Source organism: Papaver somniferum, chromosome 9 (genome assembly GCF_003573695.1).
Source record: "Papaver somniferum cultivar HN1 chromosome 9, ASM357369v1, whole genome shotgun sequence".
NCBI classification, from domain to species: Eukaryota; Viridiplantae; Streptophyta; class Magnoliopsida; order Ranunculales; family Papaveraceae; genus Papaver; species Papaver somniferum.
Genome location: NC_039366.1, coordinates 70,165,015 through 70,182,558, shown reverse-complemented (window position 1 = coordinate 70,182,558; position 17,544 = coordinate 70,165,015). Strand labels below are relative to the sequence as shown.

Here is a 17,544-nt window from a genome sequence, read left to right as displayed (position 1 = left end):
GAATAGGATTGTCCAGGGTTTTCTTCTGGTTCAACTGACTCATCTCGATACTACTCATCTGAACGAGATTCGTTATAACTGAACATGACATATTGCGTCTGATTTCCGAAAACGATTTAAATACCTATCTGATTCAAATATACAAGTCGAATTACACCTCAAATCAGAAAAATGAAAAAACAAACAATCCGATCTGAGTCAGAAGTAAGCTGGGGAATATTCTTAATAAGATCTTTGTGAAGTACAGTATTATTGGGTTCGTAGTGCGCGCCATCTCCACAAGGTAGAAAGGACTGGAACCACTTTGTCAGAAAAATAATAGTTGACTGACTTTGACTTCTGTAAAAGACGAAGCTTTCCAATTTCACTGATCTCAAGAAGGACGTTTTGTCTTGTCTTTTAACCATTCATTTCCTTTTCATCACCTCCCCCATATAGATACTCTGCTTTCATTCACTTCCTGTAGAATTGGATTGTTTAGCTAAAACCCTTGTGGATTGAAGTTCTCTTATTCGACTATTTGGCTCAACCATGGGTTCCTCCGCAAGTGAAACAACACCTCTTTTGAGTCAAAAGGTGAGGTTTTTATAACCCTTTTCCGCCATTACACGCTCTAATTTGCGGTTCTTTTGTTAATTTGCAAATTGCATGTTTAAACCTTGTGTTTGAATCATTTTCATGTACTTTATATAGGTAGAGAAGAAGAACAGTGATGAGCAGCAGTCTTCAGATAATCCTCAGACTGATCTTGAGCATGGTGATGCTGTCCAGGTGTTTCTAAATTACTTCTCTTTTTTTGAACTTATGACGTTTTCTTTTTGTATGAATTCTGCATTGATGGAAGCTGTTTGGTGTAAATGTTATTATGGCTTATTTTGGAAATTCAGGCTGGAAATGTTCGATTTAGTAGAGTGGTTCTGCTGGTAAGTACCTGGCTTATCCGCGCTTGTTTCATTAGAATTATAGCCAGTTTGCTGCTGTATGATGTGTTGTTGAGCATTTGGTTGTTAATTGTAGGCAAAGCCCGATGCGGGGAAACTGGTCCTTGCTACTATTTTTTTGTTGATAGCTTCTACAAGCAATATTTTGATTGTAGGTATCTCTAATTTTAGGAATCATGTTTTATGCTCTATAACACCTACTCTTGTTTCTAAAATTTAATGTGATTTTAATGTTGTTTGGCAGCCAAAATTTGGTGGAAGGATAATAGATATTGTATCTGGAGACATCAGTACTCCTGAAAAGCAATCGGAAGCTAGGGAGGCTGTCAAGGATACAATCTTAAGTATTGTGTTCATTGTTTTAGTAGGGTGAGTTTGAAGAAATCTTATCGATGCTGTTGTATAGTTGTACATGAATTCTTGATACTCTCAGTTTTGGCGATCCAAGTTTACCCGTTGGCTTCTGTTTAGTTCGACTTGTACAGCACTTCGAGCATGGTTGTTCTCTTCTGCTAGCGAAAGGGTTGTAGCTCGTCTCAGAAAGAATCTATTCAGTCACCTAGTTAGCCAAGTAAGTGCTTCGAAGCCTTATTAGTTACCTCTTAAATCTGCACATAGTGTATAATTTTTAGATTCTTAGATTAAGCTATTGCCTAGTTTTTAGATCTTCTTTTTTTTTGGATGGATTTTTAGGAAATAGCTTTCTATGATGTTACAAGAACTGGAGAGCTCCTAAGTAGGTTATCTGAGGATACCCAGATCATAAAAAATGCTGCAACTACCAATCTCTCCGAGGCCCTTCGAAATGTCTCCACTGCATGTATTGGTCTTGGCTTCATGTTTACAACATCTTGGAAGCTAACATGTAAGTTGTCAGTTCCAAGAAGAAGTGTAAAAGAACCTAATCAAAAATACCGATTTACTCATTGTGTGTCGTTCTTGTATAGTGTTGGCTCTGGTTGTTGTGCCGGTTATTTCAGTAGCTGTTCGCCAGTTTGGGCGTTACCTTCGTGAGCTTTCCCATAAGACTCAAGCTGCAGCTGCAGTAGCTGCATCAATTGCTGAGGTCCCTTAACCCACTCTCTGACATTTATTATATTCATAATGTTGTATTCCAATAACCAGGTATTTAATGTTTCTTATACTTACATTACTAAGAAAAATTGAAGTTTTTATTTCTAGGAATCTTTTGGTGCTATACGCACAGTTAGATCTTTTGCTCAAGAGGACTATGAGATCTCATGTTACTCCAAGAAGGTGGACGAGACCTTGCAACTTGGACTAAGCCAAGCTGTAAGTTGCTACCTTTTGGTTTTGTGACCTTTTCTATTTTTGCTGCTTAGCTTTCTTTGGTGTTTTGGTACAGAAAGTGGTTGGTCTCTTCTCTGGAGGACTTAATGCAGCATCCACGTTATCAATTGCTGTGGTTGTAATTTATGGTGCTAATTTAGCAATTAATGGAGCCATGACAACTGGGGCTCTCACATCTTTCATTCTCTATAGTCTTACTGGTACGTATATTCTCTCTATGAAATTCATTCTAAAGCTAGCATGGATCGCGTTGATAGGCTGGTTTTTTAACCTCTAAAACTGAAACTTGATTCAACCCTCTCCAACCTTTTCAAACCACAGTTGGAAGTGCTGTATCTGGTCTGTCTGGGTTATATTCAGCAGCAATGAAGGCTACAGGAGCAAGTAGAAGGGTCTTCCAACTTCTAGATCGTGTCTCATCCATGGCAAAATCGGGAGAAAAATGTCCTTTTGGGTTAGTTTAATGGTCTTCACATTTACATTTTGGTTGATACCTTAACTATTCTCAGTCTAGCAACATCTCTCCAAGTAATAAGTGTTGAAAGTGGCTTCATAGTCTAATTTGGACAAGACTTGGTAATTTTGTTATTGAAACTGATATGAAAATTTTATGCTGGATAGAGATCAAGATGGAGAGGTGGAGATAAACGATGTCTGGTTTGCTTATCCATCTCGGCCTACTCATATGGTCCTAAAGGTAGTATTACATATTTTATTGCTTTAGTAGCTCTTATTGACAACGGTTTGCACTCTTGAAGGTCATAGTACCATAAGATACAGTTACAATATACATGAGAACTCATGGTTTGCTTTAATATTGACATATGCTAAGTGGAAAGAAGAGTTTGTTCAATAAGTAAATTGCGAATGAAAATCACCTTGTGATTTAATCTAACAAACACTATGTACTACAGGGAATCACATTAAAGCTAACTCCTGGTTCAAAAGTTGCCCTAGTTGGTCCAAGTGGTGGTGGAAAAGTAAAACATCTTTCCCTTTGTGCAGTATCCAACTATCATGACTTCAATTACCTTATGGAATGGAAATTAATTCTGCGTTAGCAGTGCTCAGCATTATTTGTTTGTTCACTGCAGACCACAATAGCGAACTTAATTGAGAGGTTTTATGACCCTCTTAAGGGAAAGATTCTGGTAAATGGGGTCCCCTTGGTGGATGTTTCACATAAACATCTCCACAGAAAGGTAAGCTTCTTTCTTTTCTTTTTTTTCATTTTTCAATAAGAAATTCATAAAAGTTGGTTGATTCTGCATCCATCATCTACTGCATCTTTATTCTTTTCTGTTTGCTCTAAATGTGCAGATTAGCATAGTGAGTCAGGAGCCAGTTCTTTTCAATTGCTCGGTCGAGGAAAACATTGCATATGGATTAGATGGCAAAGCTAGCAGTGCCGATGTAGAAAATGCAGCTGTAAGCATTTCAATCACCATTTTCTTCCCAATCATAAGTCACCAACAGCTTATTCTCTAATTATTCAATCTCGCTGGCTGACAACTGTAGAAAATGGCCAATGCTCATGAATTCATATCGAAATTTCCTGAGAAGTATCAAACCTTTGTCGGAGAACGTGGGTTGAGGTTATCTGGTGGACAAAAACAAAGGATTGCAATTGCGAGGGCACTTTTGATGAACCCCAGCATTCTCCTCTTGGATGAAGCTACAAGTGCTCTTGATGCTGAGAGTGAATACTTAGTTCAAGTAAGTTTAGATAGTGTTATATCATAAATTCCTCCGAGACTGATCAGTGAAGTGATCCGTATTTTCTTTCAAGTTTAAGACTTCATGCATAACCGTTTTTATTTGTGATGTTCAACAGGATGCTATGGAGTCCTTAATGAAAGGCAGAACCGTCTTGGTCATAGCTCATAGGCTCTCAACTGTTAAAAGCGCCGACACAGTTGCAGTCATATCGGGCGGTCAGATAGTTGAAAGTGGCACCCATGAGGAGCTTCTTGACAAAGATGGAATCTATACTGCATTGGTTAGGAGGCAACTTCAGGGATCTAAAACAGAACTCTGATCCAAAAGATAGCACCTATTACTCGTGACGAGGGGCAGTTGTATTCCACGATGAAAGATTCTGTTTCATTTTCATTTTCAGATGTCTCTATTTTATTTTCAGATGTCACTTGGGTTTGTGACGGGTAAACGGCTTGTAAAAACAATGTTTCATCTCCAGCCAATAGAAAACACGAGGCTTTGTGAAGAAGATGAGTTGTTATAAACAATATATCCTTCACCATCAATCAAAATAATAAACGAGAGGCATAATAGACTTCTGTAAAACAAAGATATGGACAAGCATTATTAAGGGGTTTCTGTTGGCCATAAAGCAATACCAAGGCCAAGAGAAAAACCATCTACTATGGCAACCCAACTTTTGGTGAGGGCAAATCATTTTCTGTCAATAGGGAAATTTTGTTTCTGAAACGGATCGAAAGTATCACTTTTACCGCTTCATTCCTAGACTAGTATAATAACCCGACTTTTGATAATTTATTTTATTACGAAAGATGATTATACTAGTCTAGGTATGAAGCAAGATTTGTTCTTGAAAGTGTTATGAAAATTATTTGAAGTGGATGAAGAAATAAAATGACATCAACATCCAACAACTAGTGTTATGGGACATTTTCCACATATCAAGTTAGTAGCAGTGATGATGAAACGTTTGAGCAAAAGTACAACTGTTGATAGTAACGATGACTACACTCGTTTGGGATCGACAACAACATACTATTCTCTAAAGCGATTTTGCCACACAACTTGCATGAATTTTGGAGAACGATACTTACGCCAACATACTCCTGAAGATGTGAAGAGGTTGTTAGCAAGGAATGTCGAACGAGGATTTCCTGGAATGATATATAATATTAATAGAACGTAGTGACCGTGGAGGAATTGTACGATAACTTGGAAGGATCGTATAAGGGTAAAGACAAATTCAGTTGTCTGGTGTTAAAGGCGGTGACATCAAATAATTTATGGTTTCGACATGTTTTTTGTTGGATTACTGGGTCAAATAACGACTTAATGTGTAGGTATACTCTCAAAATTAAACCGCTACACAAATACCTACAGTAATCTTGTGTAATTGAGAGAGACCGAATAGACTACCCCTACTTACTCAGTTTTCTCAATATCATTGCGTCTACAACCAATCTGTCCAACACACATGAATCCTCTAACATCGTTCATTGTCAAGAGTTGTTTCACCGTTGTGAAGATTTTTGCAACCCAATTCCTTTAAGACATCTTTCAAACAACAAAGAATCAAATTGTTTAATAATTACTTATTACCAATCACAAATTATAGATTTGAATGATTAATTTCAAAATCAAGGTTCTTCCGTTTAGATCTAAGTTACCAATATTGACAAGATAATCAAAGATCCTAAACTCCTTGATAAGATCAATCAAATTTAACGATAAAAAAGTAATCCACTCGATTACAAGGTTTATGTTTGCAGAGGAAACAATTTATCGATCCACAAGCTTTACGTTTATCAAAGATAAACTACTTGTTTTTTTTTTCTTCAGAAAATCAAGGCAAGCAGATAATGACACAAAAATCAAAATATTAAAGTTTTCAAATCTTCAAAGTATTCAATCTTCTCAATCTTCAAAAGTAACAACCTGCATTTGATTCAATCATGTGATTTGCCGTACATGACGAAGTCTGTTAATGTTAGCAAATCAATGGTTCTGTTTACAGATTTTAAATCACTAGAATCTGTATAGTCAAATCCTCATAGACTTGAGTGGCCTTAAATCAGAAGAGAATGACCACTGAATAAAACTTATATAAAATATAACTATGTGTTAGTTCAAAAATAAGTAATAAAAGACGAAAACTAAGTACCAATCTTAGGTTTTCACCAACTGTACTATTTGTAGAATTAGGCTTCTTGCTACTGATAATAACCTCACACTTTCCGCATATGTGTTCAGGGATGAGTTTATAAAAATACAAAGCTCCACTATTTATATTGTTTCAAAAGATATTCAATTACTTCTCTTTCCAAATTAAGCTTATATCTTGACATAATTTGTTATGTTAACTTGAAAAATTATTTTGTAATAAATACGAAAATATTTTTACCAAAATGTATAATCAATAATTTATTCCAATACTAATACTTGAGATATCCTACTAGTATGAAAACCAATATTAGCTAGTTGCAAATCCATGTATTTTTATAAATTAGTCAACTAGTTATGTACAATCTTCTGGGAAATGAAAGCACATCAAACTTCGATTCTAAGTAAGTAACGAAAATGTATCTCAATTATTCTACCTTGGGTATCAAAGGAATGAATATAAATAATAAAAAATTAGAGTTAAATACTTTATTTAATATTTTCTGACATAAAATAGTTCCTATTTTAACTTGTGCATACCTCGAAATCTGTTATCCAAAAAAGAAACATACAATTCGAAAAATACAAAACAAGTCTGAATCAATTTAGAACAAGTTATGGGAACAGTCTTAAATTGGGATCGCTCGTGACTTTGGATCGGTCTTGAAATAAGATTGGTCTTGACATCTGTCATGAAATATTTAAGCGTTTGAATTCTAAACTTAACTCGAGCTTAAACTAGCGTCAACACGTGTTTCCGAAATTTCTTTCTAAAATTTATCCAGAATATGGATTCAAGCCGAAAGCTCAATACTAATTAACAAGTATCAAACTAGTATTACTCCGAAATCACGAAAGTATTGAAAACTATACTACATAGTAACTCAATACAATAACTTATTGAAACAACAAATGTGTAACCTTCTTCTTGATGTTTTTATCATAAATAATGATCAAGTCATCTATATACTAAATATGTGTAAACGAACTTCGCATGACCTGTGGTCAATAAATACAACTTTAAGAACTTGATAGAAATGGAACAAGTCGAGTCAATAGTCATTAACCTTAACCTGAAGGATAATGGCTTAGCTTTCTCTTCACTATGTCTTTAAATTTACAATGAATAATTAAAGATTGTCTCAACATTTCTAAGTCCTATTTCTAACCTATACGAAGTTGATTTTAGTAAGCAATTCAAGTAGTGAGTTTTGGAACTAAAGTTGACAACCAAATTGACTTACCAATGCTTGGTGGATTCAACTAAGCAGTGCTCTAGCACTATGTTTCATAGTGAAGATTTTAAGGTGAGTTGTTTTGTTGTTGTTGATTTCCCAAATTCTCGAAATAGAGTTCATCAATGAAATTAGGACTTCAGTTGTGTTCTTTAATAGCTTACGCAACCAGTTTTCTTATTTTGATTGTATAACTTACACAACCAACCACGTGTTGACGTTGACATCATTTACCTGTAGGATTTTTGGCACAAAGAGGAGCGAGAGAGATTACATTGCTAATAACTCTACATAATTTTTTATAGATAAAAATCGGTCCTAAATAGGTTTTACCAGCAAAAAATCTTAAACAATATTGTTTACCCATTCACAATAACTTCCTAATTATTAACCACTTTTCCGTAACATTGAATTCCTAATCAATATGAAATGATCCCACTTTTCAAGAAAAAAATTGACTCCCTTAATATTAAGATTGGACGATACATTTTTATGAATATCAAATAACACAAATATATACAAATGTTAAAACATGTTTGGATTACTAATTCCAACATTTTCTCCTAATTCAAATACATATAATTATCTGTTTTACCATCATTCTCCTTATCTAAAATCTCCAACATGAAAACAACAACACCTTTGATTTGGTGTCACCATCACCATCATCATCATCATCATCATATATAATGACCATCGAGAGTTGTGAATTCGTCGTTATTAGTTTATTAACATCCAGAATTATTTCAACAACCTTAACATGTTACTCAAATCATATTTGCATCTTCAAAAACTTTATCTTTTCATGCAGAATATCAAATATCTACCAGATTAAAAAAATCATTACCAGATTAAAAAGAATCAAACCATTTTTCTAAACAAGATTATGGAATCCCTCAATATATTCAGAATAAAAAATCCTCATCAAAATATCTCCATAATAGTTTTTCTCTTATTAACAAAAACTTTATCAAATATTTTCTTTCTCGTTTTTTTTTTATTGGAAATCCTCGTTTTCCAACATATTCTGATACTTGATTAGTGGTTTTTATTTCCTTCATCATAATAGCTCTTCTTTTTCTCTCGAAATCCTTTGTTTTCACCAATAAATTTCTTCTTATCAATTTTTTCTCATTCACGGTAAACAAACAAAAATGAACCCAAAGAAATTCTTTTTTTTTTTTTTGAAAAAATATATATTTTTAGTGACTCTTTAACTCTCTAGTCAAATCACCCTTGTAAATTTTGGATTTTTGGCACCAAAAACACTGTTAGAGATTACATTGCTAACAACTTTGGAAAAAAATTTATCAATAAAAAACGGCCTTAAAAAGGCTTTACAATTAACTAAAACTCTTAAACAGTATTGCTGACACACTCTTGATAGTTTCTAAATTATTATTCAAACTAGTTCTAAGATAACAAAAAAAAATAATTGGAAATTTCAAAAGGTATATCTTAATTAGAAGTCTTTAAGTAACAATTAAGAGATTACGACTATGTAATCTAGTTTTAAGTTAATGAAGAATATCTTTTGATACGGTCCTAAATATGGTAATATTGGTTGTAGTATATTTAGGTTGTAAGTACATATATCAGATATTTAGGTACAGTTATTTGGGTAGTTAGGGTAGTTATTAAGGAGATCTATATATATGTAATATGATTAACAATGAAAGAAATTGATGTTTTTTATATGTGTATCTTCTCTCTGTCTATCTATTCTTCCAGCCTCTTATTTGTCATTCTTCTTTTCTTATTTGTTCATTTCACTCTAGTTTCACACCGAGGAGAACAAAGAATGCGGCAGTTATTTTTCCAAAATAAACCTACGACAGCAAGCTACCTTTTACATGTAAAGGTATGCGATGAAACTAATTCATATTGTACAATAGAAGGAGTTGGGAGTAGACTAATTCCTACTTATATTTCAAGTGGTCATTTTGTGTAATTTTATTGCAGCAGGAACTGGGGGTACATAGAATATTGCTGGTGGATTTGGTAATGGTACACAATACATGTTCCATCAAGACAATAAGGTCTTATACTTCTCTATTCATATGTATGTAAAGTATTAAAGTGTAGTATTTTTCTTACATAAAGCATGTTTATAGTAATCCAAACGCAGAATATAAGTATTTTTGTTCATATTTCTTTTTTTCCCGCTAATCCAAATAAATACTATTTTAAGTAAGTTTCCAAAAGTTGTAAGATGTCTCCATTTGGATTCCAGATTATTAACATATAAGTACTAGTACTGTAGTTTCAAATATTGAAAAACCTATGTTTTCTTGTATTGTGTTGATTTAATTATTAGCTCACCACATTATTGAATCTAACTATAACTATGTATTGGTGCTGGAATGACATCTTGAAATGCATCTATGCTTGAGCATTAGCTCGGGATTTGTGGTGTCCAGAAACTTCGCTAGTTGTTTATAAATAATATAAAGATTTATCTGCCTATTGTTACTTAGTTTTTTTATTTCTTATCATGAATAGTTTCAGGTTTAGTAAGATTTTTGTATTACAAGTAGGAAAATGTTTGTTCATTTTTTTTTCTTTTCGCATGAAAATTTTCATGTCTAGGAGTTGTTATCTTACTTTTTAAGCTACGAGACTCTGCCTATAAATAGATATCCCTAGATCGTTGAGTGAATGAAAAAACCTGAGAAAGTTTTAGTTGAGATTTTTAATTTCCAAATGTAGTCTCTTACGCTTGTGGATTCAAAATACTTCTACTTTGAGAATGTAGGACTGTTGTTGTTTCTTTCGCGAGCTATCAAAAGAATTATGTTGTGTGTGCAATAAAAATCCTTGCTTAGTTGAGGTAGAAGTAAATCTTTGAATCTCTAAGAGTAGAATACCTAAATTGTGGAGGTTAAAATATATGAAGGGAAAATCCAATACATTTTTATATTCAGTCTGTAATCTTGAGACCTCAAGTTATTTGTAGTTACTCTTAATTTTCCAAGAAATAGAAGTAATACCTTTCAACCATGAGAGAAAGGAAAATTGATGACTTACTAATCATGATGGAAAGGAAAGGAGAATCACAAAATGCTTTGGTAATTTAGTTAAGCCATAAGTTTAAATATGTACTACATCAAGTTATTATGGTGCTTGACATGAAATTTCAGCAACTCATATGTTAAGTCATGATATAATGATTTGGAATATGTTGACAACATATATAAGTAATATGTTGCTTCTTTGTTGACGTGAAATAAATTATTAAAGTGTCATATACAACAGTATTTATGTATCTTTTGGTATTTGATAAGTGTTGCCAATGGGTACTTCGATAGGATACATAAGTGCATATTTTTGTATGAAAGGACTGCATATAGTTGCATTTTGGATGTCATTTGTATGCTAATAAACCAAAAAGTTAATCTGCAATTAACAAGTCTAGGAGTAGTAACCCCCATTACATCTTTTTGAAAAACATGAATTAAAAAACTAGGTAAAGTTCCTATCCAAACGCCTTCGTTCTCTTTAGAAGTTCCATCTTTAGCAAGTCTATCAGCAACATTATTAGCTTCTCTGTATCTCTGACTGAATCTTAGACGATTGAAACATCCCTTGAGAGAGATGATTTCACTGATGAGTCTCTTAGTGTTCCACTGCGGTTGGGAAGTCTCTCTGCAGAGTTGAATTGCATATTCTGAATCGCTTTCCACCTCCAAATCAGTGATGCCCAGCTCCATAGCCAGGCGCAGGTCATTTCTAATGGCCCAAACTTCTGCAACATTATTTGTGTTCTTGAAAATATGTTTACTATAACAAGAAACAAAATCTCCTCCTTCACTCCTAATGATGCCTCCAATACTTGCAAAACCATCACCATTAGCGGAACCATCGGTGTTTAGTTTGTAAAAATTTGCACTAGGGACCTCCCAAGCAATATGGATCTCCTGCTTATTGGTTTGCTGCTCAACTCTCTTATTAGCATGTTGATATTCCCTAGCTTTTTGCAGAGCTTTGGCAAGAACAAGAAGGGCATGAAATTTAGCAGTTTCAAATAAAACTTGTTCCTGTGAATCCAAATACTCCAAAGGACAAAAGGACAAACATCTATCCACTTAATACCTCCTATTTTAGCATTAATAGAACAAAGTTTCCTGATAAAAGTAGGAGAGAGCGGTTCAATGTCAAAATGCAAACCGAATCTGTCCTTGAGCTTTCTCCAAATTGGCCAAATACATTGACATCCAAAAAATAAATGGACACATGTTTCAATATCCCTATTGCACAGCTTACAACCTGGATGGTTACCAACTCCTTTATGGTAAAGAGATTCATTCACCTTGACTTTGTTATGGCATAATTTCCAAAGGAAGAATTTGTATTTAAAAGGGCAATGCAAAGCCCAAATGAATCTCCAATACTTATTAAGAGTTTGAGATTCAGAGTTACTTACTTGAAGATGCCTGTATACATCTTTTATAGTAACCTCCCCAGTGCCACTTCCTGACCAAACAAGACTATCCTGATTTTCGTCAACAACACATACAGGAATAGCCCTAATTAGATCAACTACATTACCCGAGACTCTGCTGTTGTAGTTTTGAAATGCGGTAAATAAGAATTCGTTGCTCGGACTTGAATAGATTTAAAAATAAAAATATATACACAATATTTGTCACAATGGGCGAGAGGTACTCGGACTAATGATTCGGCCAATTTTCATAACATAGGGCTCAATGATTTATTCTCAACAATAATCGCTCAAAACATAAATTATATGGACTCTTATTTTGCCAAAGTAGATTTTCAAAACATTGATTGTAAGTCCTAAGCATGATGTATCAAAACACCTAAGCCAAGCATACATCATCAAATTAAATAACAACCAATTAATTCAAATCATATTTCAATTTTAAATTAATGCAAAAGTCTTAGAAAGAATTAATGAAATTACCCCAAGTATGAAGTTTGGACTCCTCCGTCGTCCCAGTGTTGGGTTTTAGCTCATCATAGTAAAAATGCTCTCAAAATAATTATTTATTGCTCAAAAAATGGTTTACAAATGATGAAAAGGTGTAAAACAATTGAACAGAAAAATCGCAACAGAAAAAACTGTTGCAAAGGCGATGTTCAGCTGTTACAATAAGAACGATAAATGATAACTGTTGTTGTACGACGAACTACGACCCACGAGTGTGCGTCTTAGACACTGTTGATAAACGACTGCTGCTGCGAGTCCGTTCTTCGTGTTCTTCGTCTTCATCAATGGCAGCAGCAGCAGCAGCAGAGAGAAATCATGGTTCTCGATTCTGCAGCGTTCCTTCTCTCCTCCCAACTCTCGACAGCCTTCTACTCTACCCCAGAAGTTTTTTTATACTCAACAGGTAGACGAAATCCTTTGCAATAACTCCCAAAAATCTTCCATTACTCGGACAGTTCATAATATATTTTTTTTCCTTTTTTATTTCGATTACGTATCTGCAGCTGTTAATTTCATGGAAACTCACCTTAATTGTCTTCTACACGGTCCAAAAGTGTGTTAGAGTCCTCCATGCATCATCAGAACACGTTCGAATTCCTCCAAAAATTCTCTCAAACCCGTGACAGACATGAACTGCCCTGTTCCCAACTCGTGAATTTCCTAGACGATTTTAGCCGAATTCGATCGGACCCGACACCCAAAATATCTTCCTTAGGCTTAATCACATCTTCCTACCAAGTTTGAGCCATTGAATCGCACCACAACACCTTCATTTTGTCGATTGAAATTATGTCAGTTGATGAACCAATTTTCCCGCCAACATCGAAATTCAAATGAAGAAGAGGGTGTCCTGGGGGTGCCCCTTAGTAATTAGGTTACCCCTTATCCAAAAGCGAGAGTCCGAATAACACTTGTCCTCCGGGTGCCAAAATCAACTTTTCGAGCCAAATTTTCCAAAAATGTTTATTTCCTAAAAATACATAAAAACACAATATTAGTACAAAAATAGAGTTCCAACAATACGGACATTGAGGACAAATTAGACACAAAAATGTGTCTATCAAATACCCCCAAACTTATTATTTGCTAGTCCTCGAGCAAAATTTATTCTTGAAAAGTGACCGAGTTAATCTCGGGTGGGTTTATCAGAGGTGTACCCACAAAAACCAATACTCCAGACCCTAGCTATCTACGAAAAATCTTGGAAAGCACTAAAGAACCTCCTTGGTTGGCATACTTATTAATTACAGGAGGAAGTACCCTGACGCGAAATTCCAATTGTTGTATACGAGTTTGCACTCAAGCATACTAAAATTCATATAAGTGACAGAGCTCTACTAAGATAGTTTCACGATGGACATCATACTCGGAGTCATACTAATCACATGAAAAGATTAAGAAGATGGAAAAAGAAAAATGTAGATGGTTGAAAAGCGAACGGTGTTTCCCATATCTGTCTGAAGGCCTCTGCCAAGATGAACCTAACTTAAATGACTGAGATACCGGTCTGACTAATATTAACACACTGGCATATACAAGGGAACCAGTGGTCAATAACTTAAATCTAGATCAACAAACTGGAAAATACAAGGGAACCAGCAGTTGACTACACGTAACAATAACCATTTTTTTTTTTTTTTTTTTTTTTTAACTTAATGGCATGAATAGATCTTTTTGATCCAAGCGCATGCTTCTTGTCAGCAGATTACATGATAGTTCCCACGGGTCCTGCATTCCACGCTTGCTTAGGCGACGGAAACAGGGAGAACACACGCATATTGCTATCCAAGTAATACTTTCCGATTGGTCTAACTGGTCCGGTCTTTTTTTTTTTTTTTTTTTGAAAAGGTAACTCAGTCACTCTATTTCACCCTAGCAAAGGTAACAACTTGAATCGTGTGCCCCACCAAATCACTTGAAAAAAAGAAAACTAAAAATAGAAAGTGAAAAGGACTCGACAAGATATGGCGAAACTATCATGTTATTTCTAACACCTGAGCTCTGTGCTTTTATGAATAGACTCTATAGATGTTTCCATCTAGTCAGATTGGTTCCTCACTCCTAAAACAAAAATGTTTCCATCCACTTAGATTGGTTAGTGCTATCCTTAATAGGCGTAAATTTCTAGGCTCTGGAGTTTATTTATTGCAACTAAAAAGTTTCTCCCATACCCCCAAACTTAAATCTAACATTGTCCTCAATGTTCTAAAGATGAAATTAAAAGCATGAACAAGGAGAAACGGTTACATTTGAAGCAAAAGAGTTAAGGAAGGATATTACCGTGTTGCATGAGATTGGGTTACCTCCCAAAAGTGCTAAGTTTAAAGTCTTCAGCCAGACTTAGAAAGGTTTAGTCAACTCGAACCGTATAACAGTAGCCGGAATAACTGTGGGTCTTTAAAACCAAAAAGAGCTGACAAAAGGAAACTGCAGTGAACCAAGAAAATGTACAAGACTAGCATGCCCTTACCTAGTTTCTGATAACTATCGCTAATTGCGGTTCAGGTTCAGGTTCTATGAAGGGTCTAAATAGACTATTTTCCTCGGATGCATTTCCTCATAGGTATGATCCAAATTATTAGGTCCTAGAGTCTGGAAAAACTCAGATAAGAACCTGAAGTCACAAAATAACCTAAATAATTTAGGATCCTCTAAGTCAATTAGGTATGACTTACAAAGTTGACCACAGTCAGAGTAGTGGTCATTCTGAAGCAAATGTGTCGATTCTAATTTCCTAAAGTACTTAGGCTTAGTCTCAGAACTTAATAATGACACATTTGAAATATATACGTTCCCACAATTGGAAGAAAACTATTTGGTGGGAAAACAAAGTCAATCTGGGTATCATAGCCTGGGCAAACCACATCAACCAGAGGATGGGTTTCTAACGACTGAACTTTTTCAGGACATCATTAGGTTCGGGAAACCTAGTATGAAGTAATCTTGTAAATGGTGAGGCATGGATATTAAGTCCTATGTGAGGGACTTTCTGAGAGTTAAAGGTAAGCACTAGGAAGTGATAATCACCCCCAAACTTAGAGTTTTCAGTGTCTCTAGATAGACTAGTACAATCTCCCTAATTTCTAGATCATCAGATTCTTGGAATGGTCAATTGATTCTTCTAAGTTTTTATCAGGTAGTGCATCTTTACTCATCTCTACGAGTCTATGTTCTTCATTCAAGATTATTGTTTCTGAGTCGCTAGACTCTAAAACACATTTTCAGAATAAACCCGTTCCTCTAAACCACTATCGGCTTCGTAATCAAAAGGAAATACTACATCGTCTAAAACGGTGGTATTCCTAATCAAATCCTCGTCCTCTTGAATAGGTGAATAATCATAAAAATTATTTGGATTTGAAGTAGAAATAATATAATCACTATAAAGCTCAATTGGATTACTAGATTCCTGATCACTATGCCTACATATTTCAGATTCTTCATCACTACTATCCTCATCATCATAATAGTACGAAGATGATTGAACCTTATCTAAATAAGTAGTGTTACCAATTATAACCTCGTTCTCTTGATTGTGTAAATAACTATCTTCATTCTCAAGGGTATTATTGGATACACTATATTGGCAATTCAAGTAATTTCGAGCAATTCTTTCGTTCGTCTCAGCTATCCGCTTGAGGTGGTCTTCTAAAGAAGGTTCACTCATTATTGTAGTTCTTTCGTCTATAATTATACTATTCATATCAGCTAACTTACGCGTCGACTCAGCTAACTTACGTGTTGACTCTAGTAAAGAGGAATTATCAGAAGGATCATAAAAAGGACTACTTTTCAATAGTTTGATTGTATCCTCTAAGACGAAGAACTAGTACTATAATCTTCTTGCTCGTAAGACTGATGCATGTGTGGATAGTAATTGGGCTCACCATGGTATGAACCATAACCTTGAAAAGGTTGGCGTTCCCAACTACTATTCCCACCATGGTCATAAAAATGATGATGTCCATATTCAAATTCAGATCGATACTCATTGTATTGGCTTCTATCATACCAGTTCGACATTCTTAATTGCAAGGGAATTCTACACAACCACAAACAAGGCCGACTCGACTCCACCAAAACAAACCTAGAGATTTCTAGCAAACAAAAAGCATGATGGCTCCACTTAGATTGTTTCTAGACCAGCTTCTATCTTTCGAAAGGGAATTCGTTGCAATTTGAGCAAACCCCTCTGGAATCAATCCGAGTCAAAGTAAGTTGAATTGAGGGGAGGGAAGCTCAGTGGAGCTTTGATACCCAAGGCCTCACCGCTATCACAAGGCGGCGCAGTCACGCATTCAACTTACAGAAACCATCATGAACTTTGGAGTGTGCTTAAAGAGCAACCAATATTTTTCGAACGAGTTTCCTATTATGCTCGTTACCCTATCGGTCTCGTTCTATTCCAAATTTTAAAGCTTAGGTTCGCGTTCGGTTTCGTTTTCCTAAGGCGGGCAAGAAGAGAACGGTGATGAAATCCGAACCCTTATCTTGTTTAGGCCAGGCCTTGCCCTTTACTAGGAAAATAAAGACAGTCTGGTTCGTCCTTAAACAATTATCACCTTAAGGCAGATAGTAACCCGCTTGCAGGAGATTCGCGGGTGTTTCGATTGGACTTACCTCCCGTACCATACGGGCGATGAACCGTTGTCGTCGACTCGGGCCACGACTCCTATGCCGTGTGCGAACCCGAGGGGCCGAGACGATATAGTAATCGTCGTCCTTCCCTGCACACAGTTTATATAATAATACCCTTCCGTAGGGTTTAAAAAAAAACAAAGTCCAATTGTTTAAAGTCCAAAGTCCAAAATAAATAAATAAATAAATTACAGTTTTCCTCACACACTCTAAAAAAAATTACAAAATAAATATTAATTCCTAAAATTGTCATTTTTTCTTCTCTTTTCGCTTTAAGATTTTTCCTCTCCAAGTCCTTAGTTTTCACTTTGAACCTGCAAAATAAAGACAAAAAGAAACGTAAAAAGGAACAAACAATTCTGAAAAAAAAAATAATAAACCTAAAAAAATAAATCAATCTATATACAAGTCCGCGTCGGCGGCGCCATTTTGTTGTAGTTTTGAAATGCGGTAAATAAGAATTCGTTGCTCGGACTTGAATAGATTTTAAAATAAAAATATATACACAATATTTGTCACAATGGGCGAGAGGTACTCGGACTAATGATTCGGCCAATTTTCATAACATAGGGCTCAATGATTTATTCCC

The 17,544-nt window shown here is 35.1% G+C and overlaps 1 protein-coding gene across 4 annotated transcripts; it reads left to right on the top strand.

Moving 5' to 3' along the window:
• Positions 1-391: 391 nt before the first annotated feature.
• Positions 392-4,516, top strand: LOC113313809 (ABC transporter B family member 25-like). Of its 4 annotated transcripts, XM_026562598.1 has the most exons (17): positions 393-576; positions 694-771; positions 888-923; positions 1,018-1,092; positions 1,186-1,310; positions 1,413-1,512; positions 1,635-1,806; positions 1,889-2,007; positions 2,124-2,234; positions 2,308-2,452; positions 2,574-2,706; positions 2,874-2,949; positions 3,167-3,232; positions 3,347-3,454; positions 3,573-3,680; positions 3,771-3,968; positions 4,087-4,516. In XM_026562598.1, exons 1-17 carry the CDS (start codon positions 532-534, stop codon positions 4,288-4,290), a joined length of 1,899 nt encoding a protein of 632 aa, XP_026418383.1. In that variant the 5' UTR covers positions 393-531; the 3' UTR covers positions 4,291-4,516. The 4 variants fall into 4 exon arrangements, with proteins under 4 accessions (XP_026418384.1, XP_026418383.1, XP_026418385.1 ...); XM_026562599.1 differs by lacking the exon at positions 3,167-3,232 and having other exon boundaries at positions 392-576; XM_026562600.1 differs by lacking the exon at positions 1,018-1,092.
• The last annotated feature ends 13,028 nt before the right edge of the window (positions 4,517-17,544 follow it).

Excerpts from the sequence above, each read along its gene's own strand:
- LOC113313809 (XM_026562598.1), top strand. The coding sequence starts at position 532 with ATGGGTTCCTCCGCAAGTGAAACAACACCTCTTTTGAGTCAAAAG. Across the intron at positions 1,513-1,634 it reads TCAGTCACCTAGTTAGCCAA|GAAATAGCTTTCTATGATGT; the intron begins GTAAGTGCTTCG and ends ATGGATTTTTAG. Across the intron at positions 1,807-1,888 it reads AACATCTTGGAAGCTAACAT|TGTTGGCTCTGGTTGTTGTG; the intron begins GTAAGTTGTCAG and ends GTTCTTGTATAG.